The sequence below is a fragment of the Chionomys nivalis genome, chromosome 13 (assembly GCF_950005125.1).
Source record: "Chionomys nivalis chromosome 13, mChiNiv1.1, whole genome shotgun sequence".
Classification (NCBI taxonomy): Eukaryota; Metazoa; Chordata; class Mammalia; order Rodentia; family Cricetidae; genus Chionomys; species Chionomys nivalis.
Window position 1 is genome coordinate 57,659,281 of NC_080098.1, and position 26,967 is coordinate 57,686,247.

At 44.7% G+C, this 26,967-nt stretch overlaps 1 protein-coding gene across 3 annotated transcripts in view; it reads right to left on the bottom strand.

Annotated features, from left to right (window-relative positions):
• Adtrp (androgen dependent TFPI regulating protein) overlaps positions 1 to 26,967 on the bottom strand; it is a 74,053-nt gene that overhangs the window by 19,067 nt on the left and 28,019 nt on the right. For all 3 annotated transcript variants that reach the window (XM_057787932.1, XM_057787933.1, XM_057787931.1), the window contains 2 exons: positions 24,789 to 24,923; positions 23,303 to 23,404 (listed from right to left, as the gene is read on the bottom strand). In XM_057787932.1, the coding sequence (XP_057643915.1) occupies positions 23,303 to 23,404; positions 24,789 to 24,923 (237 nt within the window). The remainder of the gene's footprint in view (positions 1 to 23,302; positions 23,405 to 24,788; positions 24,924 to 26,967) is intronic.

Below are 26,967 nucleotides of genomic sequence, written 5' to 3' on the forward strand. Positions count from 1 at the left end.
AGCGTAAATGCTAGAGAATGTGAGTAGAGCCATCCTGGGTCGTCCTGGGGACTCCCTCCCCTGCCCAGCACAGGTCCCAGAGCTTCCAGATACAGCAGGCTCCAATTTCTGATCATACTCAATGGCTGATCTTAGCATTGTCTCTATGTAGAAGCCACCATGGGAGCTGTCAAGGGACAGAGTTGTCTGCCCTGCAGAAACTGCAGGAACCTGCCTCTCTTCCTGCCTTTGCAGTGGGAAGGATGGATTCAGCTTCTATTAGGCGTCATTAACAGGTCCATTATGCTGGCCATTGAGCTGACAGATTTTATTAACCTCACCCACAACCAGAAGCTTCCTGTTGTCTGTGCTAATGATCGTTGGAAACAGAATTGCTGTGGAATAATGCGGTATGTTTGCATTAGGAGTAAATGAGTTCATGGTGATTAATGCTTTTACAACCAACAACTCAGGGGATGCATGACTGGCCACCTCTACTAGGTGCCTGCCCTTTGCTAGTGACACGCAATTGGATTTCCAAATGAACTCTCCCTGATGGCTTCTGGGAAATTCACTTCCGTGATGCCATTAGTGATGGTCCACAGAAGGCGGCTTCTCACCAGTGAGAAGGTTTTTAAAGTACCACATTTTCTCACAGGGGCTTAGGGTAGGCAGGAATGAGGCTGGAAGACCACAATCTACAGGCTTTGTAAATACTGAGCTACCAAGGAGAGCCAAGCCAGATGCAATAAAACCTCTTGGGTGCTTCCGATATATCCGTGTCTCACCTCATATTGACATAAATTACATAACCTTTGCCAGAGAGTACAGATTTCAAAGAAAAAAAATGGGGAAAAAAAAGTTCAATAACGGAAAAAAATCAAATATGCTTTCTGCTTCCAACAAAATCTAATAATTAGGCTGGGATTGACACAAATTATAACGCTGCCAAAAATTCCCGCAAACAGTGACTCAGTCTGTATTTCAATTAACAGTTTCTCAGTTTCCCTTATAAACCGTGAAGCTGACAAAAATTAATTATCTCAGAGAGGGTAAAATATTTCCGTCTGAAGTAAACAAAACATCGCAGGCTGAAACAATGGCATATGTAAACACAGTGGGTGGGGCGAAGCTATCTCTCCCAGTCAATGAAGTTGTCTTTTGGGTGAATTTTCCTTTCAATGTGGCGTTGTCCCTTTTTGTCCCTCCCGGTTATTCCTTCTCCCCTAGTCTTTCTATAATGCCAACTTCCACCCGGATTACATTGCAAGTATTAGTTTAGGTATTAGTACAATAATTGTACTTTAGATTCTCTGGGGCTGTGAATAATAACCATAGAACATTCTTACTGATTGCAAGAGAAGTAACTGGAAAAGCGATGATAGCGATTTGCGTTCACATTCCTGTCGGCCTCCTTCTTGCAGAAAAGCTGCCTTCTCTGCCTGACTCTCAGGCAGCACTCCTCAGCCAGTGAAGGCGTTGAGTGGAGCCCACAGGCATCTTGGCTTTGGTCTTTGCTCTGCAGTTTGGGATCTGCCTCACAGTTTTACCCTGCTGATAGCTATGGAGGCCCAGAGACTACATCTACAGGACAGGCAGTCACCTAAGACTCTAGCGGTAGAATGAGGGTTGGGGGAGAACATTTCATTTTTCTCTAATGAGAAAGAAAAGATCACTCTAAATGTGGGAGGCACCATTCCAGGGACTGAAGTCTCACACTGAATAAAAATGAAAACGGAGCTGAGCAGTCACAGTCCTGACTGTGGCTATGTGACTCAAGCTCTTGCCATGGCGTCCCTGTCCCTTGTCCCTCAACTGTGAGCCCAAATGAACCCTTCCTTCCTAGGCAGCTCTTGGTTATAGCAATGAGAAAAGTGGCTAAGACAACTTCTCCGCGGTGCTAATGGGTAGATGTTTTTAAACGAGCCTTTGTGTGCTACAAGACCTCACTTCCAGGCCGAGAAAGACGGATCTCATGATAAACCAGACACACCAGACAAATCAAAGGAACCTGCTCAGAAGCTCTTTGGGGACAAGGATGACAACTCAAAATCTTAAATGCAAATGCAAGAGGTGAAAGAGTGGAGGTCAAGCAAACCTTACTTAAGCATTGTCACGTGGCTCACGAGTATGCCCATGCCCCTTTCCATGCAGTGAGAGCTGTTTGGCTGATCCTATTAAGGCAGAGGCTGGTTTTGTTAGTGCCATGTGGTCTCCAGCTAACAGCTTTGACCCTCTTTCTCACTGATTTCCCTGGCTGGCTTTCCTCAAACCCCACAGGACAACCATGGAGGTCCTGGACACGTTGCCGAGAGATTTTTATAGTCCCAAACTGAAGCCATATGTAATATAGACTCCCTCCTGTTGCTAAAAAGGTGCAGTTTTGCTTGAAGTAAATCTAATTCAGAAGTGTACATACAGGTCATTCAGTTTTTGCCTCTAGGGGATCTTGGCTTTTAACTCTTGTGTCCCTATGGTTGGTAAGACTCCTCTCCAGCCTCGATATTACAGTTTTGAAAGAGCACTGGCTGTACTTGTAAAACAAAATTCTCTTTTGCTTTCTAGGAACTCACTGGCAAGACTCCACTTTAATTATGGAGTCAATGTGAAATTGCCTTGGGCAAGGGGCGGAGGATGGAGGGACATAAACCACCCACAGACAGAGCTGTAAGCTCTGGGTTTATCTCTACTATACACCCAGGTAGCCAGACACAGGTTACCCACCTGGAAAGAAGTTAAAAACCAACTGTCTCATTTATGGGGAAGGATGGTTAACGGTTTTTCCATTTCACTCTGAAATGCACCTGGAACTAACGCATAGAGAGATGGACAGATTTATGCTAACACCAAGCCGGCGGACCAGCAAGGGCAGAATCAACAGTTCACCGTAGAATCCCTTCACCAGTATGGTGGAAAATTTTCACGATTTTCATAATAAAACACTGAGCGGTTGAATAGCCTTCTCTGACTTGGAAATAAATGGTCCTGCGGGGCAAGGGAGGAAGTGTGCTAGTATTTTTTTTTATGGATGTGTTTTTGAATGGGTAGCTGGATGACAACTTCTTGAACCTACTGAAAGTCACCTTCCGCTTGTAGGCTGGTATCCTCTGGTTTGACTAACCCGAGCATCATCCTCCTACCTGGGGAAGCTAATTGGTTTTAGTAGAGTTCGGCTTGGAGAGGTAGTGATGTTGGATTCTATCTAGTTAGGGTCAGATAAACAGACATCTGAGATTCTAGGACTGCCCGGCCAGCGTATTCTGCCCCTTCCTGTCCTTTCGTCTATGCTGTCTGCTACATTCGTTCTTGTAACCATTGACTTGCTCTTTTAAACCTTATGTCCAACCTTTATATTCTATACAGCTGCTTAGCTTTTATATCTCAAGGTTCAGCTTGCTGGCTTCCCCGCCCTCACGTGGAGGTCTGAGTAAGAAATGTTCCCCATAGACTCATGTATTTGACTACGTGGTTCCAGTTGGTGGTGCTGTGGAGGGAAGATATGGGACATGTAGGAAGCAGAGCTTTGCTGAGGAAGTCTGTCACTGGGCACAGGCTTTGAGGTTTCATAGCCTGCCCTCACTTCCTTACTTCCTGCTTGCCACCTTCCCTCCCGCTCCCACTCTCTCCTGGCTTCCAGTGTGCGGAAGACTGGAGCTCCCAGCTTCCTGGCTGTTGGGCCAGCCTCCCTCTCCGGCTGTCATGCCTTCCTGTCATGATGGACTGTAATCCATCTGGAGATGTAAGCTACACTAAATCAAAACCTTTGTCTCATCTAAGTTGCTTCTGGTCATGACATCTTGTCATAGCAACAAAAGAAAGGAGTACTCCTGTCAGGAGCTTATGTTCCTACATTGTCATTCGCCGGTCTGACTACTTCCTGCTCAAAACTGTTTTGTGGCTCTCCCCTTTCCGTCCCCCTTCTCAGATCCCATCCCTGTTCTCCAAGGCCTGTCGGCAGGCTGTCTTCAGACTCAAAGCAGCCTCTAACTATATTTTTTGCTTCTGTTGTCTTTTCCTGTGACTCCTCACTTTCCTTTGTTTTAAATTGGTTCCTCTCTCTCTCTCTCTCTCTTTCCTCTCTCTCTCTCTCTCTCTCTCTCTCTCTCTCTCTCTCTCTCTCTCTCTCTCTCTCTCTTTCTCTCTCTCTCTCAACTAGCCCTATGTACCTCTGAGATACCTTTCACCTCAAGTCCATTCATTAGCATTGGAAGACATAAGAAAAAATAGTACTCAAGAGACCAGACACAGCAAACCCGCCAGAAAGCTCATGGCTCTACTACCGAGGCTCGCGTTACTCAGTAGTGAGTCTCCAGACAACTGACAGGAAAGAGAGGGGACTGGCATGGCGTGTTTGAGACTCCTTTTGGAGAAATTAAAGGGGTTCCTCTTTGAGAAAACTGAAAAGAAATTTTTTACCATTGTACTTCATGGCCATAAGTGATCAAGTGATTTTAACAGCATCCCCATGGCAAAAGGTTCAGAGTTCTCGAATCTGTGGGTCAATAATATCCTTGGAAGGAGACAGAATAAAGCCTGACTGGGGAGACACTGCCTTGTAGGCCACTGTGCAGCATGTCCTGGTCTGAGCAACAGACCCGAAGTGCCGGTTTCTTCATCAATGTTTTTAGTTTGGAATTGGATGTCAGAAAAGAGGAATAAGTAAGTATCTGGAATGAAATATCGTGGGACTACCACAGTGAAATCAGCACTTCTCATTCTCCACCGCCTGGCATTTTAGAAAAGAGCATCCTCGAGTTGGGGTTTCCCCCGTGGATCACAGGAAGTCAGGTACCATCCTTGGTTTGCATACATCAGGTGTCAGTAGCACAGTCCCTAGTGCCAGTGTGACAGTCTAAATTGCCTCTAGACATTGTCATGCGTCCTCTGGAGATCAAACTCCATCTCAGCTGAGTTGAGAGTCTGATAAGTTGAGAATATGACAGAGTTGTCAGTCAGATAGAGTTGAGGGTCAGATGGAGTTGGGGGGTCAGATGGAGTTGGGAGTCAGATGGAGTTGGGGGTCAGATGGAGTTGAGGGTCAGATGGAGTTGGGGGTCAGATGGAGTTGGGGGTCAGATGGATTTGGGGGTCCCTGGGTAAAATGATGGTCTAAAGACTGTTTTGCAAAAGAGATTGACAAAAATGGTCAATTTAGGGGTCGTGTAAAGAGAAGACTAGGTGATTTCAGTAACAATGTGGTCATGTGTGTCCAAACTTGAGGAGAGATATTAAAATATAGCAACAGGGGCTACGGGAATATCTCAATTAGTAAATTTCTATACAAGCACTAGGACCTTGGTATAGATCCCAGCATCCATGTGCAAAGCAGTGTATAGTATAGGACCATATGCCCAGGATTCCAGTGTTGGCTGGAGACAGGAGGCTCATGGGGCTTCCCAGCCAGTCTGTCTAAGCAAATGGGAAAGCTCTAGGTTCAGTCAAAACCTTGTTTGAAAAAATAATGTGTAGGGTGATTGAGGAAGAAACCCTCTGATCCCCATACACGTGTACACATTTGCACACTCAAATGCATGTGCATACGCTTACACACAAGACACAACACCAAATTGACTAAGTATGGAGGCCAGAAGAAGATTGTAAGTTCTTCCCTGCATTTCCACACGGATCAATCATCCTTCCACAGCGAGTCCTGCATTTCTTGCCCAGGGAACCACTGGCTCTCAGCCTCCTGCTTTTGGTATTCTTAGACTTGGACCCTGGAGAGACTTTGAGGGTTAGCCTGGAGACACTGCCATTTCCAGCAGGCCCACAGACCCAGAGACTGACTGAAATCTCACTTGTGACTATAAAATCTGAGAAGCTATGTGCAGGCTAAGGGAGTAAGTAACATGACTTTCAGCACCCTCCACACTCCTGAGAAAGCGTGCCTGGGCAAATTACTTCCCATTACCCAGAAAGTTGATTTGCTTTCTTCTCCTGGATTTCTTCGAGAAAACAACATCAAAAGGGCTCTAAAGGTCACGAAACAGCTTCTGAACAAAGAACAGTCAGCTGTGGCTTTTGAGCCTGAATATGCGTCTGCAGACGATATGCTGAGCACACGCTGGGTAAGGTGTCTGGAATACCCCTCTGGAATGATTCTGCACTTTTTGGTTTCCAAATGCAGGAAACACAATACAACAAAAACTCCCCTGCAGTCCTCTGCATGTTGATGCATCTCAGCTTTCCCATCTAAATTCTTGATGGTAGCATCTGTTCCTTGTAAGGGAAGTAAGGAAGGGCTGAAATCGTTTGAGGCTTTTCTTAAAATTCTGTTCTTAAAATAAAGCCTTTGATTAGCAGGCAGCAATTGAAGTGCTTGGTTCAATGGAGGCCACTAAAGGACTGCTTCTTTCTGATGAGGCTCCGTATTTCAAGGGTTTGCTTCCTTCATATAACAAAATGACGCTCCGAGTCACCCATCTGTGGGAACCCTTGCTTGTGTATGGAGTACACTGCGCAGTGTCAGTGCTGAGCCAGCCACTGCCCAAAGGAGGGAAATGGGCCTTTCACACACGTTTGTTCAGTGAGAAAGTATGCTTCTACTTTCAACCATGTCTCTTCCCCTTCCTTTGACCACATCATTAATCTGGTAGCCTCCATGAGTGTGTATCTGTTTCTCTTCTTCCTTTCCTCCTCAGCCACACTTATTCCTTGCTGCAATAGCTGTTTGACCGCTCCCCCTGGCTACCTGAATGTTCTTGCCCAGTGTATACCTGGCAATGGTGATAACCAAGGAAAGCAGAGATCAGCAAGAGGTCTCCACTAAAAGGTCTGCCTTTGAGCCATGACCCAAACCAGGATAAATGCCAGTAAATAAAATGGATGCTGTAACTATGGTGCTGTTCTTGTCTTACCCATGAACCAGACTCAAATATACCAAGTCTCACTCAGGTGGTACCGAAATTTACATAAGTATTTCAAGCTACTAGGGAGCTTGGTACAATTTCATCACAACTTTGTGTACAAAAACCAAACAAACAAAAAACCCTTATTTCAAAAGTGTCATCTGCCTCCATAGTACAATTTCTCTTCTGCCACCAGGGCCACGTGATCTCATCACACCCTACTGTGCCCCTAAAGAGGAAGAATCTTGGGTTCAGTCAAGATTACAGCGAAACGCTGAGGCTAAGCGGTGACACTTCTATCCTTTCATGTAATAACCTCCATTACACATGCTCTGTAAGCCACTTGAGATGAAAGACAAATGTCTCTGCTCTGGCAGACTTCACCGATGAGCAAAATTTTCTATAATCAACAAAACACAGATACCAACACACTGGGTACTGTGAAGGAAGACTGAGAAACTACGCACGGGAACACAGGCAGAAAGGTGCAGTGTGGACAGTCAGGGACAGCCATTCAGAGGTTGGGTTTAAAAATGTTTGAAACATAAAGGGAAACATCCAAGAGTAGATGGGGAAGATTTCGGGCAGGAAGGACTGCATGGGAAAAGGTCCTGGTGCAGGAAAGACTTCAGGTTCATAGGAAAAGAGAAATGGCAAGAACATCTCAAACTCACTGGGCATTGATGACATACACCGTTAAACCCAACATGCAGAGGCAGAGACAGGCAGACCTTTGTGAGTTTGAGGCCAGTAAGGACTATACAGTAAGATCCTGTCTCAATATATATAAACAAGAGGCTGGAAAGATGGTTCAGAGGTAAAGAGCATTGTCTGCTCTCTCAGAGGCCCTGAGTTCAATTCCCAGCACCCACATGGTGGCTCATAACCATCTATAATGAGATCTGCTACCCTCTACTGGAGTGCAGGCATGCATACAGGCAGAACACTGTATACATAAGGAAGCAAATAAATATATGTAAAAAAAAATTTGTTACATAGGTAAACAAATAAATATAAATAAACAATTCCCAGCACACCAAGAAGACGTCCCATCTGAGCTGGAAGCAATTAAGTCTGAAGAACACAGATCAAACAAACTAGGGAGCCATGGAGGACTAAGGTAGTATTTTCCAATCTCTTTTGCTGTCATGTGGAGACAGTGAGAATAGCAAACAGTTATGACTGGTCCAGAGCTCTGGTATGGGTCATGTAGGAAGTGGTTGTAGCCCCCAGCACATCAGCAGTGACTCTAGAAAGTGTCGAGAAATGCTAACATACTTGAGTGGAATGGATAAGGTACGTAAGAAATTGGCAAGGTCAATACTGGCTTTTTGTTTGACTGATATTTTTGTCGGTTTATATTCTCTAAGCATAGTTCTGGGTTTCATAAAGACAATTTCTTTTAAATATGTCACATGATTTGACCATATTCTTCCCCCCCCATAATGCGTCATCTCCCTTCCCCCAGCCTCCCCTCCTAGATACCTAGTTTTTATCTACAGAGACTCTAGGATCCAGTAAGGAAAGGAAGTGTGCAATACCTGTCTTTCTGAGTCGCTTATTCCACAAAACAAGACGACATCAGCTGGCATCCATTTTCCAGACAGCCCAGGTTTGTCTGGAACTCACTATGTAGCTGAGACTGATCTTAAATCCACAGAAATCTGTCTGCTTTTCCTCAGTCTCCTGGGTGCTGGGTTACAGGTATGAGCCCCTAACCCAGCTTATTTTTTGTTTCAAGAGACAGAGTCTCACAATGTAGCTCCAAACCATCTTAAAACTACAATGCCAATCCTGGCTTTTATCCTAAGCAATTAGGAAAACATGGCTCCAGTTCCCAAGTTGGAAAAGCCCAGAATAGGCTTGGTGAAGAAAATAAAATGAGCAGTTCTGAACATGTCAACTAAAACAGAAAGAGATTTGTGACCATTTAGGCAATATTGAAGAAAACATTTGAAGGAACCCTACACAGTGAAGAGAGATGAACACTCACGAGGTCACGGGAAAGTAAAACCCTGTACCAGAACAGTAAACACAGCAGCGAGACCCAGGAAAGCCCCAAATATTACAAAAAGAACAAATGACAGGAAGGAATGTATGGGTTTCAATAATAACTCTGAACTTGATGGTCTCAATTCTCCCATCAAAAGATACAGACTAGAAGGCTGGCTTTACAAACAGGTACCTCTATTTGTTGCCTACAAGAAGTATCCTCTGTTTTAAAAACAAACACAAATCTTAGAGTAAGAAGAGGCTGGGAAAATGCACTCCCAAGAACATGTGATCCCAGAAAGCCAGGAGATACCACAATGTGACCACCTGACAAAATAGATTTCAAACCAATAAGAATAGATGAAAAAAGTCACTTCGTATTGATGACAGAGACAACTCATCAAGAGGTTTTGTGACCCGATCCACAGCACCCATAAAGGGAACACCGATGCCGTTGCTTTCACACAACAAGCTCTACCTGACAGAAAGGCACAGACCGGCATTGTCCAAGAACAGTGGGTCACATCAAGACCTCAGTCAGCCATACTAAAAGCATCCAGACAAACCGTCAACAAAGGAACATCAGAGTTAAATGACGACATCACTCACACAGATTTACCAGAATGATCCATCTAAACACCGGATGAATTCTTCTCAGGGGCCCCTGGAGCTTTCTCAAATCTCCCTTCTGAGATCTCATTCTTTTTTCCTAAGGTCACCCTTTGGTGCGGATGTGTGAGCACTAAAATCTGTGTTAGTGCCTGCACTCCTGTTTTTGAAAATACTCTCACTGAGTTAACACTTTTGGCTGTTTGTTAGTTTTGTGTTGTTTTGCTTCTGAGACAAAGACTCACTGTGTGACTGGTCTCAAACTCACAGTCCTCCTGCCTCAGCCTCCCAAGTTCCAAGGTTACCATCCCGCGCCATTTTAGCAAGGTCCCCAAATGACTCAAGCCCTGAGGGTGAAGAGACACCTGTGATCCAAGCTCTCAGAGAAGTGGCAGCCAGGGGTGAAGAACTAAAGCCAGACAGGAAGAGCCCCAGTGTGACGTGGGGAAGAAACTGGAAGGATGTAGCCTGCGAGGACTGAAGGTCAGACTGCTTCCCTAATAAGCATGGCTTAGATCCTGGGAGGGAATGTGGGTGACACTCTAGGAGCAAAGGTGATCAGAGAGTCATAAACTTAACCCTAAACCAAGAAAAACTGCTTTTCATTGCCACGGTCCTACCTCCCAACCACAGCAGAGGCAGAAGGCTGGACCCAGACCTGACTGGGTAGTGCTCTTCCCCTCCCTCTCATCCCTCTTCTTTTCTTCCTTGATTAGTCCCATTTTTTTTTTTCCACCTTATTTTCACGCAATCCCATTCATCTAATCAGAATCCATTTGGGTTCCTAGAGCTCAACCCAGGAGTCTTAGAGAGGCAGTCTTAATTGACATACACATCAGAGGAGCAAGGAAAGGAAGAGTTTGGATGCCACTTCCTGGAGGAGGCCAGCCCTCAGTAGAATCCTGGCTTTAGGATCCAGGAGGCTGGGCTTCCAGGGGCTCTATAGGGAAGCAAGAGTGGCTTCAAGGCTCTAAGCTTGAGTCTTGGCAGAGAATTTGTCCCTGCAGCTGTCTCTGGCCTTGAAGACACGCCACTGAGGGAAGGCCTGCCACTCCTGTCACTCACGTGGCTGACCTGCTTCCTGTAGTTCTGCTCTTGGTTGGCAGCCTGAAACCCTCTGAGCTCTCTCCAGCTCTAACTCTTCTTGTCAATGGTCCCTGCTGGCACCTTGAAGGTTGCTGAGAGCACAAAGCTGTGGCACTCACCTCTCTTGATTGGCTCCCCAAACCTGGGGACCGCACAGGGCTATGTTACCCACAGGCTCTCTTGTTTGCATCTTCCTGCAGCTAAAAGTCTCAGGTGCCCTGTGTTGTCTGCCCACTACAGTCTTAGAGGGAGGACAGTACAAGATCCCAAGACAGGAGACTCAACCCTCTCAGCACCACATTGATTAAGTCAACTTTTCCCCTTAGCTTTCTTTCCATTCTCAGGACCTTGAAACCATTATTCCATCTTTGCTGCCGAAACCCATCCTCAAGTCTGACAGTATGCTGGTGCCTTAGTGTCCACAAGGGCCTGACTGCAGGGTTCCTTGAATACCAAAATATTCAGATACTTAAATCCTTTGTCGAAAGCAGTGGTTCTCAACCTTTCTAATGCTATGACCCTTTAATATGGTTCTTCAGGCTGTAGTGACCTCCAACCATAAAATTATTGCATTGATACTTCATAATTGTATTTTTGCTACTGTTATGAATCATAATATAAATATCTGGTATGCAGGAGATCTGATATGCAACCCCTGTGGGTCATGACCCACAGTTGAGAACCACTGATCTAAAACGTGGTAACATTTTCTTTTCCTTTTATATTCTATTGGTTTATTGTGTCCAGAGAAGGTGCACATGAGCACATGTACAATGGTGTGTATGTGGAGGGAGTGTGCATGAGCACAATGTACAATGGTGTGTATGTGGAGGTTAGATTGTAAGTTGAACTCAGGTCACAAAGCTTAGTGGCAAGCACCTCCATTCAGAGCGATATGGATGACTCAAAAAACATGACACTTACTTAGAACCTGGGTACACCATCCTCTGCACTTTAAGCCACCCCTAGAGTGCTAATGATGGCCAACACAATGTAATTCTATGTAAATAATTGTTACACTAACTGTTTAGAGGGTAAAAATAAGAAAAAAAAATCTAAACATGTTTGGTACATAAGCATTTTCCCCAATTATTTCTAGTCTTCATTAACTGAATCTGTAAGATTCCAAGCCAGAATATGTTGGGAAACGTGTCCCACTAATGACTGTCGTCAGGATTTTCTTTAATCTCTCGGGTCTGCAGGATCACACATATGGCCTAGTAAGAGTGGTTTTTGTCTGCTTCTTAGTCCTGTGTGGAGTTCTTTTCTCCTATTTCTTCAATATGATGATTCATTATTCCTAAACTTTAAAAAAAAACAGTAATTATCTCTTCAAATATTGCCTTTATCTCACTTTTTTGTTATCTCTCTGCTTTATTTTAACTTTGGGAAATTTCCATTGCTTTCTTGTATGTAAGCCAAGCATTTGAAAAGATTTTTAAAAAATGTTTCATTCAGCAGTCGAGGTACCTTTTACTTAATGAGAGTTTTCCTTTCGTGGGCTGCTTTTCTATGATGTGGTAGAGATGAAAGTCCCTTTGGATTTGGATTCCTTTGGCTATGGATGCCTTTCTCCATATGTCAATAAAACCCATTATTGTGTAGGTTAACTCTAGAAATGTAAAGTAACAGTGGGAAGAAATGGTTCAGTGGGAGAGTGCTTGGCTTTAAAGCTTGAGGACCTGAGTTCGGATCCCCAGAACCCAAATGTGGTAGCAGCTTGACAATCCCCAGGCTCCTCCAGTGAGATGGGAGCTGGAGACAAGGGGTATGGAGGCTTCCTAGTGTGCACAGCAATGAATAAGTGGTTCTGACAGAAGCAAGGTAGAAGCGGAAGTCCAGACTTAAGGTTGTCATCTCTACATACACACCATGGCATATGTATAGCCATACCCATATAAGTGAGTGTGAGTACATGTGTGCACACATTCACGCACATGCGCAGAGAATAAATAATTTTATTCTCACTTGAAGAGAATAAAAAATGTACCATCATCATGACCATGATTCAGAAAGAAGTATGGATTTTATGATCATGTGGCATCAGGATTTCCTGGGAAAAATGAAAGTCTATTCAAGGAGTCCAAGCCTACAAGGACTGGCAGTTCAAGCATTTATTTTAAACATGGAATGGTAAAATCAGAGAAACTCCCATGGAAGAGGGAACTCTCTATCAGATGCTGTAAATGAGAGCGAAGGCCTCCATGAGCTGCAACTTTGGAGTGTCTCTATGAGTTGCCACCATGGAGTGTCTCCTTGTTGCCACCATGGCTTCAGTTGCTCACTGTGTGAATTGTGTGACCCCCTACATATTCATCCAGGAACCACTACGTTATTTTTTTTTTCATGAAATCAGTTATAAACTTGTGCATGCGTGAGATCGCTTATTTCTCTGCGGCTTAGGCAGACAGGCATTGCTTTCCCTGACCTCGATGTGAGGTGTTGGGAGTGACTGAGCTTCAATGTTTTCATTCCTAATTTACCCTTTCCAACCTCTTAGCCCAAACAGACCTCTAACACATGTGGAGAGACAGTTGTAAAGATGGAGATCACTTCATCATATAAGATACTTCCTCATGGCTTGTATATAACAATGTCCCATATTTACTTCATATTCTGGAAGCCAGCACCTCAATGTAAAAAGAACAAAAGCTAATAATTCCAAAAGCCACCTTCATTCAGTTGGACATATAACCCCGTATTACAGATGCAAATATCCTTCAACAAATATTTCTCAAGTAGCTTTTTTTGCCAAGCTCACACCTTCTGTGTTCACAATGACAATTTAATGCTAGCAACTCTGACACTGGATTATGAAGTATTATTTTAAAATATGTCAGTATAACTATGCATATTAATTAAAATGTTCCCACATAGAAGCCTTGAACTTGACTCCCTGTGCTGATTGGAGACAAAAGGCCTTTATTATACGCTATTTGACAGCCTAAGTGTTTTAATATCACTGCCAATCATTCCTACCAAGGAATATTCATTGTTGAGCATGAAATATATGAAAAAAAATAAAAAGAAAGAAAATCTCATGGTACGATCATCTGCTAGAGTCATGTGACCGGAGGGAAAAAAGGACAAGCAATAATGGTATCTGCAAGCAGCAATTCCTGTCTGTCTACCTTCCCTTGGGGAACCATTAGCATCACTGTTTCTTTTGTGGTAAGACCATCATGGCTTGATACCCGACTCTTTGAGGGAAGGGCTCAGCATATACTTGTGGGTTTTCATTAACAGGTACTCTCTGACAATGTCTGGAGTGCTTTCAGGTGGCCACGGTGTTACAAGATTACAGGTGGCTACATGGTACTCTTAAGAATTCCTGAGCTTAAGAGGAGAATCCCAAACTGGAGCAGACCTTACTCACTCACCACTAACTCTAGCCCACACTCCCGTCTCTCACATGGCTTAGTATGCTATGTGCCCCCGAGAAAGTTCTTGCCTAGGCCCCTTTCCTCGCTCCTCTTTAGCTTTGTTTGAACAAAATATTTTAGAAGTGAATGGACCCAGCAAATAAGTGAAGATGCTGGGAGAAGGGAGAAGCCAGACGTCTTAACCTGCTTAGCATCTGTGGAACAGAACACCAGAGCCTGTGTAACTTATAAAGAAGCATGTTATAGAGCTGGAGTCTGGGGAGTCCAGGATTGAAAGCATGGAAAGCTCTGCATCTGGCGAGGGTCTTCCTGCTATACCATTCTAGGAAACGTAGGTGGAAGGAGGAACACAGTAAGAGCAGAGAAGGGAAACCCAAATTCATCTTTCGATTAAGGACCCAGCCTCACAGTTCACTTACTTGTGCTCTTCTTAAATGCAACTGATGCATTTATTAAGAGTGGTACTCTTATGACCGAATCACCACATAAGGTCTTACCTTCCAAATACTGCCGCACTGGGGACTGTTTCCAACACAGGAGGACTTAGTGAGAACCTTCAAAACACAGCACCTGTGGTAGGAAGTCTAGCCGTGACTTTAAAGGACCTGGTGAGATTCAGGAAGGGGATGGCAAAGCTAGGCCTTTTGCTCAAAGATGAGCTGTTTAGGTCCTGGTTTGGAAGAACTGATGGAAAAGACAGTTGGAAGTTGAGAGAGCCAAAGCATGGTCACCAAGCATGGAGCATTGAGAAGCCATGCAAGCGCTGGAATCCTTGGGTAATTTGTTTAGGCCATCCAGAGGGCCACTGGGTATTGCCGCAAAAGATTATTCTACTGACTGGTAATCCATCCAGAGGAAATGGGGGTTGGAGGAGGGGAGGAGGTAGAATTCCCAATTAGGCATAGGTGGTGTGAGGAGATGAAGGAGGCAAGAGATGAGTTCAGTGGGGACTGTGTGAGGGCCAGCAGTATCTACGTTCAAGGCTGGGTCTCCACAGCAGCCACGGGAGTAGCCACCTGTAGGGTTATTAAGCAATGAGAGTGGAAAGATGACTTTTCTGTACTGGCTGCTTCATCAGGAAGGGGGCTGGGCGTCTATTCAGATCTGTCTGAGGTGTCTGCCCAGCCCACACACCAGGCTGCCTGCTCTTGGGCATTCACTTGTTTCCAGATTAAGGGACTTTTGGTCTTTCCTACTTACTTAGCCTTTTATTTTTGTCTCTTGGTATTTCAGAAAGGTCCAGGTTCTTCTGTCTCAAGTGTCTGCCTCCTGGTAGACTCCAGCAAAGTCATTCTTCCTTTTGGAGGGTTATACATGGTTGCCATGGAAGTAAGGCTTGGTTGACTCACACAGGAGGGGGCCACTAGCAAGCCCTCATGCGCACAGGATGATTTCAATTACTTCAATTCCTGCAGTTTCTCAAAAAGATGTCTACATGTTTTTGATGACTTTTGAAAACCTTTGACCTTGATTGAGAAATTGAGATGCATTTTTAAAAAAATCTGTGATCTGTCTGAAAGCAGCCCCTTGATAAACAAATAGAATCAATGGAACTTTGAAAGCAGGCCGCTGCAGCGCAGATTGGACCGTCTCTGAACTGGGATTAAAAGAAACAAAACAAAGCAGGCAAGCCGATGGCGTCCTGGTTTCTGCTCTCCGGAGAGGAAGCAAACAGGCCCAGTGAATGCCCGATTGATTCTAGTTACAGAAAGCCTGCAGTAGATGGTTATCCGGAGGCAGGCCATACTTAGATGCCCTTCTGCTTGCAAGTATGGTGTGGTCCTTGTCAGCTTCTGGGGTCACTGCCGCTTTTTAAATACTTAAATACTCATCTGCCTTCTCAAGGAATCTCCGGTGAATGCTGGAGGATTGTCTAACACACCTCAGGTTAGGAAGTGAGCAAAGTGAAAGGAAGGATGGTGAGAAATACATCTAAGCAACCCATAACCACACCCCTGTGATCAGGCCTGACATCCCAGCCAAAGAACTGTCAGGGTATGATTAACAGCTGTGCTTCTCCGAGCAGGGGCTTCCTGCACACTCCCAGGTTCTTCCCTGTGGTGTGGCCACAGGGGTGCCCATCCACAGCCTTCACCCATGCCATCCTCCCCGGGGTCACAGGAGAAGGTGTTTTCCAGAACTATTTACCGCTCATGGTTCAAGTCATAGTTCTTTTTTCCATTGTGAACACAATTGCTATGCTTGGGCTCTGCGTCCTTGCCAAAATTCCTGTTGAAACTTGGTTGCCAGTCTAGCAGTGTTGGGGATTTTGAGAAGAATTGTGTCTTTCTCAAGGGACTGGATGGCTTTGCAAGAGTGGGTGAGTTTTTTTTTTATTTTTATTTATTTATTTATTTATTTTTCTGAGTCCACTGTTAGAAAGTATCTGGCCCCCTGCCCCTCTCTCTTCATATGCTGGTTTGCCAATTTCTCATGAGGATCTATTACTAATGCTATGTACATATCACAGCATGAGGCCCTCACCAGGTACAGCCTTGAATTTCCCAGGCTCCTAGACTGTGGGCTAAATACCCACCCCTTCTTTTCTAAATGTCTTCCTCTCCAATATTCTATTACAACAAGGGAAATGGACCAAGACAGTAATCTAGAGTAGAAAATGGCCAGGACACATTTTAGAGTTTAATGGTGCAACCGAGTGGGAGTAGAGGCGATGGGAAATGATTGTCTCTGCGTCTAGGACTCAGAGATAATTCAGAGCTTCTTCAGTAGGTAGCACACTCAGGGTGCATGGGGACAGGGTGACTGGAGAGATGGCTCAGTGGGTAAGGGCTCGAGTGTGAGTCTCCAGAAGACACATGCAAGCTAAGGCATGGCGGAGCATATCTGCAAGCCTAGCATCTTTGTGTGAGGTAGGGACAGAAGGATCCTGTCTTCAGGAACAACCAGTTTGTACCTGCGGAGCTAAACAGCAAGGCCCTACCTAGAGCCTGGTTGACACTGAGAACTGACCCCAAAGGTGGTTCTCTGACCTGCACATGCCCATCACAGCACACGTGTCCCCAGGAATTCACAGGCACACACACACACGCTCACAAACACGTGTGCGTGCGCACACACACACCCACACCATCATCAATACCCCTGGTGGAGATGGCAGAAGGTCACAGGGCATTTGTAGTATTCTTCATGTGTGTAAGCAAATCTATAACTATCTAAAAGTAGTTTAATTAAAAGCAAATCAAGGAATCAAGGAAAAATAGGCATAGGGTAGGCATTGCATATTCGCATTATAAGGACTGTGTAGTGTAGGGAAACAACTCTCTGTCTAGTGACTGGTGTGCTTTGAGGGAAAGGTTTATTAAGTATAAAAGTCTTAACAAAATCATGTTTACGGTTCAGGGTCATGAGCTCAATCTAGCTCGTCACAGTCGAGCTTTGCCTTCCTCCAGTTCCCCTTCTGAGGCTTCTGCATGGAGGTGTTTCAGCTCTGGTTCTACCCTACATTTCTGTCTCCAGGAAGCAACCCAGCAGAGGATGAATCATCACTCTTTGGTAGCAGCTAGCACTGTGAGGTCACCAGCAGAATGTAAGAAAATGTTCACAAACGCCACACTCATTTAAGAATAGAATCAGAACTGCTATTTTAAGGCTGTTACAGAAATAGAATTTTAATCTCTTGTTCTTTCCTTTGGAAAACAAGATTTAATACAAGACAAAAATAACGTAGTGGGTCTTCCCAGGATTCCTCCTAGAAAAAGAAACGTGGAATCTGAGATTTGGAGAGAGCTTCCAAGTTTCCTAGCTAGTCAGGGCGAGAGTTCCCCATCACAGCTTACTGTGTGTGTTGACAACACCTTCTGAATACCCTGACTTTTTCTTTTTAACTCTAATTATTAACACTCATGAACACAGACAAGTGCAAGCTTAACTATCAGACAAACCAACACCACCACCATCAACAAAACCAGTTCTCAGCATTAAAGCTCTTGCGCATTTACTACACATGTCTCTCTACCCCGAACCCCAACTTCAAGCCTTCCACATGCTAGGTAAGTGATCTACCTCTGAGTTCCCCATTTCTTTATTTGATGGCTCTGTTCTTGTTACATTATCTGGACAGCACCAGAGGCTCCATTTCTAGCATATGTTCAATATGCTAGATATGAACATCCTGAAACCAAGCTTCACTGGAGTGAGTGTTGAAGGTCTGAGGCCTTCTTAAACAGTGCACTCATTTAATGGAGATCTGGGTTATCCCTGAGAAATGGCTTGAAGATTTACTCAGATTCATAGGGAATGTCCCTGAAAGTTTGAAAATATGGAGACGTGTCTAGGCTGTGGGTGACCTGTGTTCGAAGTGGGTGGTTAGAGGATGAGGAATCAGGAGGAGGGAGAGAGAGCAGTTTATAAGACCTGGAAATGGAGGGCACCCATCTGTGGGTGACATGCCCATGATCAGTCTACTTGACTCCTCGGGATTCACTAATTAGTACTTAGTAGCCCAAACATCACCCACTGAGCTCATGGCTGGGAGATAAAAATAGCAGACAAAGGCCTCTAGGTTATCCAACTGCCCAGGACACACTTGTCAGTCAAGAATTACATACCAACACATGCTGTCCTCTAAACCAGTGTTTTGTCTTCTATCTCCTCCCTCCCCCAACCTTATGTGTGTGTGTGTGTGTACGTATACATGTGTGCTTGTGTGCATATGTGTGTGTGCGTGTGTGGATGCATGTGTATATGTGTGGATGCATGTGTGTGTGTATGTATGCATGCGTACATGTGTGTGTGTGTGTTTGGTAGACTCAATAGGGATTCAAACTCTATATCCAAGCTCTCTCTGCATGGCAGATCTCATTCCTCCACACCAGTAGAGGGACTTGCTAGGGTCATACCCCCATAAATCATAACAACTGGGCAGAACAAAGCTGCTTTCCTCATAACAACCAGGTAACAGGGACACCAAAGGCAGTGGCCTGTGACAAGAGACATTCTTCAAAGGTGCACTCCCCTGGCCCACTTCCTCTAAGTCAGCCTGTCTCCTAAGAGTCTGTTCAACCATGAACTCAGGAATCTCTTAGCAGTACCATAACTGGAGGGCCCATCCATCCATCCATCCATCTACACGTGTCCTCCACAGGGGCACTTGATATTCTAACCTTGATGGCACCACACACATAACAGTGCTTAATAATTATTTTCAAATGAACGCCAAAATATCCAGTAACTAAGGAGCCATATTTGTTCCTTTAATTCAAAGAGCCAGAGGAAAGGCTCTCTCTTAAAGGAGGTTGTTTCTAAGCTCCATTCACACCGACTAAGCCTATGGGCCTCAGACTGTGGTTGTGGATAAAGAGAAGTGTGATGGGTCCTGGCTGGGATCCTCATATTTTACATGCTAATGGCTTCCATTTATACAGTCTTTAGCTGTTTGGAAAGTGCTCGGGCACATTTTAGATAATTATGCATGGTTTTCAAATGCAGCAGAGCTTAGGAGAAACTCTGATCTGTTCCACTCCCCTTTCCAACTTGGACAATTCAGGTTGATTTCCAGAGAAATGCTTTCCCCAGCTCCCCTCCAATGCAGGGTGGCAGGGGAGGGGGGGGGTCCTTCTTTCTCAGTTTCTAAGAGTCTTCTTCCTGCTATTTAAATCGTTCTGCTTTGGTTCTATCTTTAGTAAGCATTTAGATAAGACCTGAAGAGTTAATGCTTTTCTGCCAAACTCTGGAAGAATGCTTTGCTGTTCTGTTCCTTCTTTTATGAAGGCCAGGGAACTGCTCAGCAATAACATAGTCGCCTTGATCTGCTTCACCTAAGGCTGTCAAGCTGTCACCAGCTCAGGCAGTTTGTCCAAAAGGATGCAAACATCCCTCCGAGGTTACTGCTCGGACTGAAAATGTAACAGGGACAGGAAAATGTCTGTTGAGTACAACAGTGACAGTCAGATCTGCAGGGTCCTACAGGAACGACAAACTTGCAGTGAGTCAGAAGTAGGTAGGCAGGAAGGTGGCAAAGAGTCAATTAGTCCCGAAGCATCTAGAAATACAGGGTCAGAGGGAAGTGCACAAAACCAAGAGCACTGATATGGACAAGAAAACTATTACAAAAAGAAAGCTAGCATCAAGTCAGCATAAGGGATGCTGTAAAGGAGCCTTTCTATAGCACAGGGCTCTGATGATGTCACGGTTATTCTATGGCAGAAAGAAGGAGCACTACAGGGAGGGAGTCACTCCAGGGAGCAGGTTGGCCCCACATAGAAGCACACAGGCCCCATGTCCGGAAGTCTGCCTGTCAGCCCTCTGGTCCCAGCTTCCCAGCACTGAACCATTTTTTTAGGTTGTCTTAGAAGGGCCTGGTAAAATGGGAAGTTCTGACAAAGTGACCCAGTAAGCTAGTCAGTTTCCCATTGCTATTCCAAATGCCGGCAATGACAGCTTATGAAGATAAAAGGGTTTATGGGGTACACGGCTTTAGAGCTTCTGTTTGATGGCCATTTCGTTAAATTGCTTTTTGGAGTCATGGAAAAGTAGCATCACGTGCCAGGAAGCATGTGGAGACATTAAATCTCTCTCTCTCTCTCTCTCTCTCTCTCTCTCTGGTTTGAGACAAGGTTTCTCTGCAGCTTTGGAGCCTGTCCTGGAACTAGCTCTTGTAGTCCAGGCTGGACTCAAACTCAAAGAGATCCACCTGCTCCTGCCTCCCGAGTGCTGGGATTAAAGGCTGCGCCACCACTGCTCTGTGACATCAAATTTCTTACCTCTACCTCGTGGCCAAAAGTAAGAGGACAGAAGCTGGGTTTACAAATCCCTTGTAATAAATGAGCTGGGCAGTGTAGTTTTCTGTTTGTTTCTGCTTTGTATCGTTTTTTGAGATGGCTCTACAGGGATTTTCTCCCATTAAGCGAAGAGAAACCTGGAAACATCAGTGTCTAACCCATGGCAGGCTGCCCCCTCCTTTTCTCCCATAATCCAGATTGCTCACCAACTTTGACTCTTGCCTGATCTCCCTAAGGAATGGAGGTGATAGCAATCAAAGGGCAAGGGGCAGAATCACTAATGTCGCTCTCCCAGGCTGGGCGGGCACAGAAGTACTTAAGCGTCTCGATGCTCCAGGATTCGGCTTACTATTAATAATTGGCTCATGGATAGGATGTACATTCTTATCCAGCACTTCACTTCCCAAATGATCAGCCATCCATATGGCTGTTTACTTATCAAGGTCACTCGGATTGGATATCGCCATCACAACACGCTGGAAGATTTCCAAGCCAGTTAGAAAGAGGGACTCTAAGAGGAGGGAGCTGGAAGTCCTTGCAGAAAAGGCAGCAGGAGAGCTGCAAAAGCCTTGGTAAGAGCCTTTGACTCCAAAGAGAAAGAACTTTCAAGACTCCACTTCGTAAACTATGGCAGTCGCATCCAGCCCCAGTGGGTGTATGCTTCCTGTCCCCTCGCTTTTTCCAAGTTATGATTTATTGGCATGAAATGGGAAGTCTGGATTTTTTTTATTCTAAGTGAAGATTCTTACTTTGCCATATTAATTATTCCTTTTGATTTTCTGGTGAAATGTAAGCTTGGTAAAAGACAACAGGGAATTAGCATCAGATTATAGGATTACCACCCTAGCTGAGCCAGGGATGATGAATTTGCTGGCCCCAGGCAGGTGACATGGTGTTTCTGCTATTTTTTTTTTCATTTGTAAAACTCAAAGTTGTGGGGTACTTATCTAAAGAAGGGTGTGTGGATTAAATCAGCTCATATGTTTTACACACTGTAATGACATTTAAAAATGAGGGGGATGGGAACGGCTTAGTTAGTAAAGAGCATACTCTCTAAGTGTGAGAATCTAAGCTTAGTCCCCGGGCACTCAAGTAATAGTTGAACAAGGTGGCTGTAACCTCAGCAGGACTGGGGTGTGTGTGTCCCCGAAAACACATTGGCCAATCAAGCCAACTAAATCAGTGAGCTACAGAGTCCGTGAGAGACTCTGTCTTAAAACACAAGGCGGAGAAAAACGACAGAGACACTCAGCATCAATCTCTGATGGGCACACACACACACACACTCCCCACACACACTCCTACATGCTCATGTACATATACATAAACACATACATCCCACCCCCCCCCCCCATTGGGAATATCCAGTGTGAAGGCAAGAATACTAATGAAAACTCGGGAGACACTGGAAGGAGGGGTTATTTAACACATAGATTTGGTCCTTGAAGAAACCAGAGCACGGAACTCAGTCAATGGCCAGTATCTCTCTCAGCAAAAATATTGAACTAGTGTTTTCTGAGCATGGGGTCCATGGGGTGGTATTAGCGGGCAGTGAAGCTTTTCCTCATTGATCATCATAAATTTTGAGGCGATGGGCAACTGAAGGATGGAAGAAAGTCTGTAGGTAGATTGGGGAGTTTTAAGCCCTTGCAAATTCTCCTCATTTGTGTATGTCTTGCTTCCTGGAACCTGAGATCTTCCTATTAAACTGCCCAGTGAAGTGGAAATGCATCTACAAGTGTGGAGAAACTGAGCTAGGACCGCCCAGGGAGACTATACCCACAGCTCTAAGGACTCAGGCACAGCACCGCCATGGAGACCTGGGCACCTTGGTCAGCCCTACATGTCTGGGTCACAGCCAACTCTTCAGACTCCAGTGACCTGAACTTCTTAGAGCAGCTTCTGCTTTCTGTTTAACTCCTCAAAACAGTAGTCAGTGAAGAACCGATGACTGGATAAACCACACGGAAACATTTACTACTAATCCTGTTTGTGACGCATGGTCCTGGAGGAATCTCTGTGACTGGTTACTGCATTGCCCTTTGGAGGAACATATTATTTGAACATGTGGATAGATTTTGTTTAAACCTTCCTTTATTCCATTCCTGGAAATGAATTTCGTTATTAGTCAAGGGCAGAAGTCACTTCTTTTTCAGAACTGCCAAAGGTCACCTTTCCTGGTAGTGTAACTTTTAAATGACTTTCCTAGGCAACATGACAACTATTTAGCTCTCCATCTTTGCTTTCAGCAGACTCCCTCTGCAGCAATACCATTCATTTACATCCGCAGTATGCTTTTAAAAATTTGCTTATTTTTTACTTTGAGTATATGAACATTTGCCTACATGTATGTCCGTGCACCACCCGCATACCTGGTGCCCACGGAGGTTAGAAGGTGGCATCAGATCCCTTGGAATTGTAGCTATGGATGGTTGTGAGCCACCATGTAGGCTCTGGGAAGTGAATCCAAGGCCTCTGGAAAATCAGCAAGTACCTTTAACCATTGAGCTCTCTATCTCTCCAGCACCCCTCAGGATGCTTTTCAAATCCCGAGGGGATGGAGAGACAGGAGGGACCCGGAGGGCAGGGCGGAAACACACACAGACACTTCAGTGCTCGGTGCAGAAGCTGCTCGCGTTGGTGGTCACTAACCTTCTGTACTCACCATTGCGTGGTTAACCCATGCTGGAAAGAAGTCATCCAGGCCCTTGGGGTAAACGAGGCTTCGATCATAGTAAAAGAGGCCCCAAAATACCAAAAATACAAACTGGAAGGAAACACAAAAGTATTATTATTAGATTTGTTTTTCATCGGAGGTTTCTAAGCTAACCGAGGAAACGGCAGCACAAAACTGGCGGCAGTCTGAAGGCTAACGTGTACACATTTTTAGGGTCATAAAACGAAAGGGGAAATGCTTACTGTATAACAAGTGCATCCTGGCTCTCTGGGGGATGCACTGATGAGGGCAATGTGTTAGGAGCAACAGTGGCCATTGTGGCACACAGAGAAGACACAGATAAAAAAAGATGCATAGACCATAAGTCCTTTGTCACCAATGAGCCCTCTCTCATCTAAGCGTATACCAAGAGCACTAAGAATGAGCCTGATTTCTATGGCAAACTAGTATGGCTACTGGGATTAAAGGTGCGTGTTCCACTGCCTGGTATGTACAGCTGACCAACGGGGCTGTTTTACTCTCTGATCTTCAGGCAAGTTTTATTTACTAAAATACAAATGAAATGCCACAACCGTAGTGATTTCTAGTCCCAGGCCCTGCTGCACAGTGAGCGTGTATGATCTTAGTCTGTCTCCATCCCACTTAATGAATGGAAGCACAAACAATGGAATAGCAATGTGGGCGGCACCCGCAAACAAGCTTACTTCTGCTTGTGCATGGCTTGCTCCTCCTGGTTTCTGTTCATCAGACACAGCGGAGGAAGCTCCTGCCCTGTGCTCTGCATAATGTGTCTTTTTGGTGGACCAACTTTGAAGGTCTTACATCTTTTATTTCTTATTTGATAGCTTTCCGAATGTATAGACAGGGGTCATCTTCCCCACCTAGTACTGTCCTTCCCACCATCATGGTGGAAGCAAGCCTGTCCCACTGATACAGTTATCCCTTAGCATTCACAAGGATGCTTCAACCCACAGATGCTCAAGTCCTGTATATGTAATGGGATCACATTTGCCTGGAACCCATATGCACCCTCTTGTGTGTGTTAAATCGCCTAGAGACTGTTTATAATACTCAACACAATGTCAATGTTATGTGGTTGCTATAAGTATTTTTAGTTTGATTTTTATTCATTTGTCAAATCTTTTTGATCCATAACTAGTTGAATTTGTGGGTCCTAAACCCACAGACATGGAGACTGACTTTTTAATTGTATTTTGATTAAACTTTCCCATCAGACAGCAACAAGGACCATGCACCAAGCCTTCCCAAAGACAGAAAGCTAATAATAAGCTCAACTGTCATGTATTCTACTTCATGAAGACACTAGTTCATGTAGTCAGTCCCAGACAGCACATTTATGGAAATGGAGATGCTCTGGTTATAATAACTAGTCCCCAGACAAGTCTGCTGTCCCAGGAGAAGTTCCTATCCATTGTTCATGCCTATGGTGTTAGGTGCACACTTGGGCACTTACTGTGGATATAGGAAAAGCCAAGGTGGTAAACAGCAGGTCTCTGAAGGATGTGATGAACTTGATGTTTTTCCTTCCTCTGATTCTTTTCAGCACATCATCCAGGCAGGCGACCCCAAAGAAAACGGCCTGCAAAAGCTAAATTCATTACAACAAATGAGCATTTGCATTGGCTTTAATTAATGCATTCTCCACCGATATAAAACCACAACCCTCTGGGAGCTATGTGGATGCGAGAAGGAGGAGCGTAGCGTTGTTTGGGTGGAGAGCCACCTCAAGAGCTGGGATTCCAGCTCACTGGGCCTTGACCTCACACACTAAAACTGATTGAGGAAATTCACTCACAAGATAATAATGTGTACAGTAGTTAGTCTAATGGCTTTCAGCTCCAATGGAAATGAAGAGTTTAAAGGGAGAATGTAGTGAGCTGTATGGCATGGCTGCACAGAGCCAAATACACAGCTCAGGGGAAGGGCCGAGCACACTGGTGGCCTGATCAGGATCCTTTCCCAGGAAAGACAGTTCAGGCTGGCGACACAACTCAGTCAGTGAAATGGCTGCCTCACAACGTGAGGACCTGAGTTCAGATCCCTCACATCCATGTAAAAGCAGGGCACGGTGCAGCGTGTGTCTGTAACCCCAGCACTGTGGGGTGAGAGCAGAGACGGGTGGACCCCTGAAATCCCTGGTCTGTGGGTACAGTAGATGGTGAGCTCTGGGTTCAATGTGAGAAAATGACTCATGAAATAAAGTGGGCTTTTGCTCTCCACACATGTGGACATGCACATACATGCACAAGCATGCTCTCTCTCTCTCTCTGTCTGTCTCTCCTCTGTCTGTCTCTCTCTCTGTCTCTCTGTCTCTGTCTCTGTCTCTCTCTCTCTCTCTCTCTCTCTCACACACACACACACACACCTCTCACTGAGAAAGCCATAATAAGGGTCATGAGCACCAGGATGGAGCCCTGTGCTGGTGTGTGTGTGTGTGTGTGTGTGTGTGTGTGTGTGTGTGTATGTAACCACTGCAGCTCCCTAGTGAGGCAATCTGACAACTGGAGGGATTTAAATCACAGGATACAGGAAGCAATACCCAGAACTCAGGCAGCTGTTGAGTTCTGTGAGGTCCCTGAGGCAAAGCAAGAGAGAAACAGTCAATCGTGTCACAAGGACATGTGCTCAACTCTGTTCATAGCAGCATTGTTTGTCATAGCCAGAACCTAGAAACAACCTAAATGCCCCTTGACCAAAGAATGGATAAGGAAAATATGGTACATTTACACAATGGAGTACTACACAGCAGAAAAAAATGACATCTTGAATTTTGCAGGAAAATGGATGGAGCTAGGAAACATTATTTTGAGTGAGGTAACCCAGACATAGAAAGACAATTATAACATGTACTCACTCATAGGTGGTTTTTAAACATAAAGCAAAGAAAGCTAGCCCACAAACCACAATCCCAGGGAACTTAGACAACAATGAGGACACTAAGAGAGACTTACATAGATCTAATCCACATGGGAAGTAGAAAGTAGAAAAAGACAAGATCTCCTGAGTAAATTGGGAGCATGGGGACCTTGGGAGAGGGTTGAAATGGGGAGGGGAGAGGCTGGGGGTGGGAGCAGAGAAAAATGTAGAGCTCAATAAAAATCAATAAATAAATGAAGAGAAAAAGAGAAACAGTCTCTTTCACTCAAGTAAGAGTGAAGGCCCCTTATCCAAAATGATTGGCACTGAAAGTATTCTGAATTGATGATTTCTTTGTCCGGATTTTAGAATATTGACACATAATGGGGATAAAAGTCAAGTGTATCAAACAAAATTCATTTATATTTTTTATGTTAACTTCCTAAAAATAGCTTTATACTTTTGGTTGTGAGCCTAGCCTTTAATGACTGAGCCATCCCTTCAGCCCTAAAGATGGCTCAGCAGTTGAGAGCACTGGCCACTCTTCCAAAGGGCCTGAGTTCAATTCCCAGCACCCACATGGCAGCTCACAACCGTCTGTAGCAACTGTCACTAACTTCAGTTCTAGGAGCTCTGACGCCAAATGCATATAAAATAAAGTTAAAAAAAATAAATCAAATAGCTTAAAGGTAATCTTATGTTTTTTTTTAAAAAAAAACCAATTTTATGCATGAAATCAATTTACATGATATGAATTTTTCCATGAATAGTGTCAT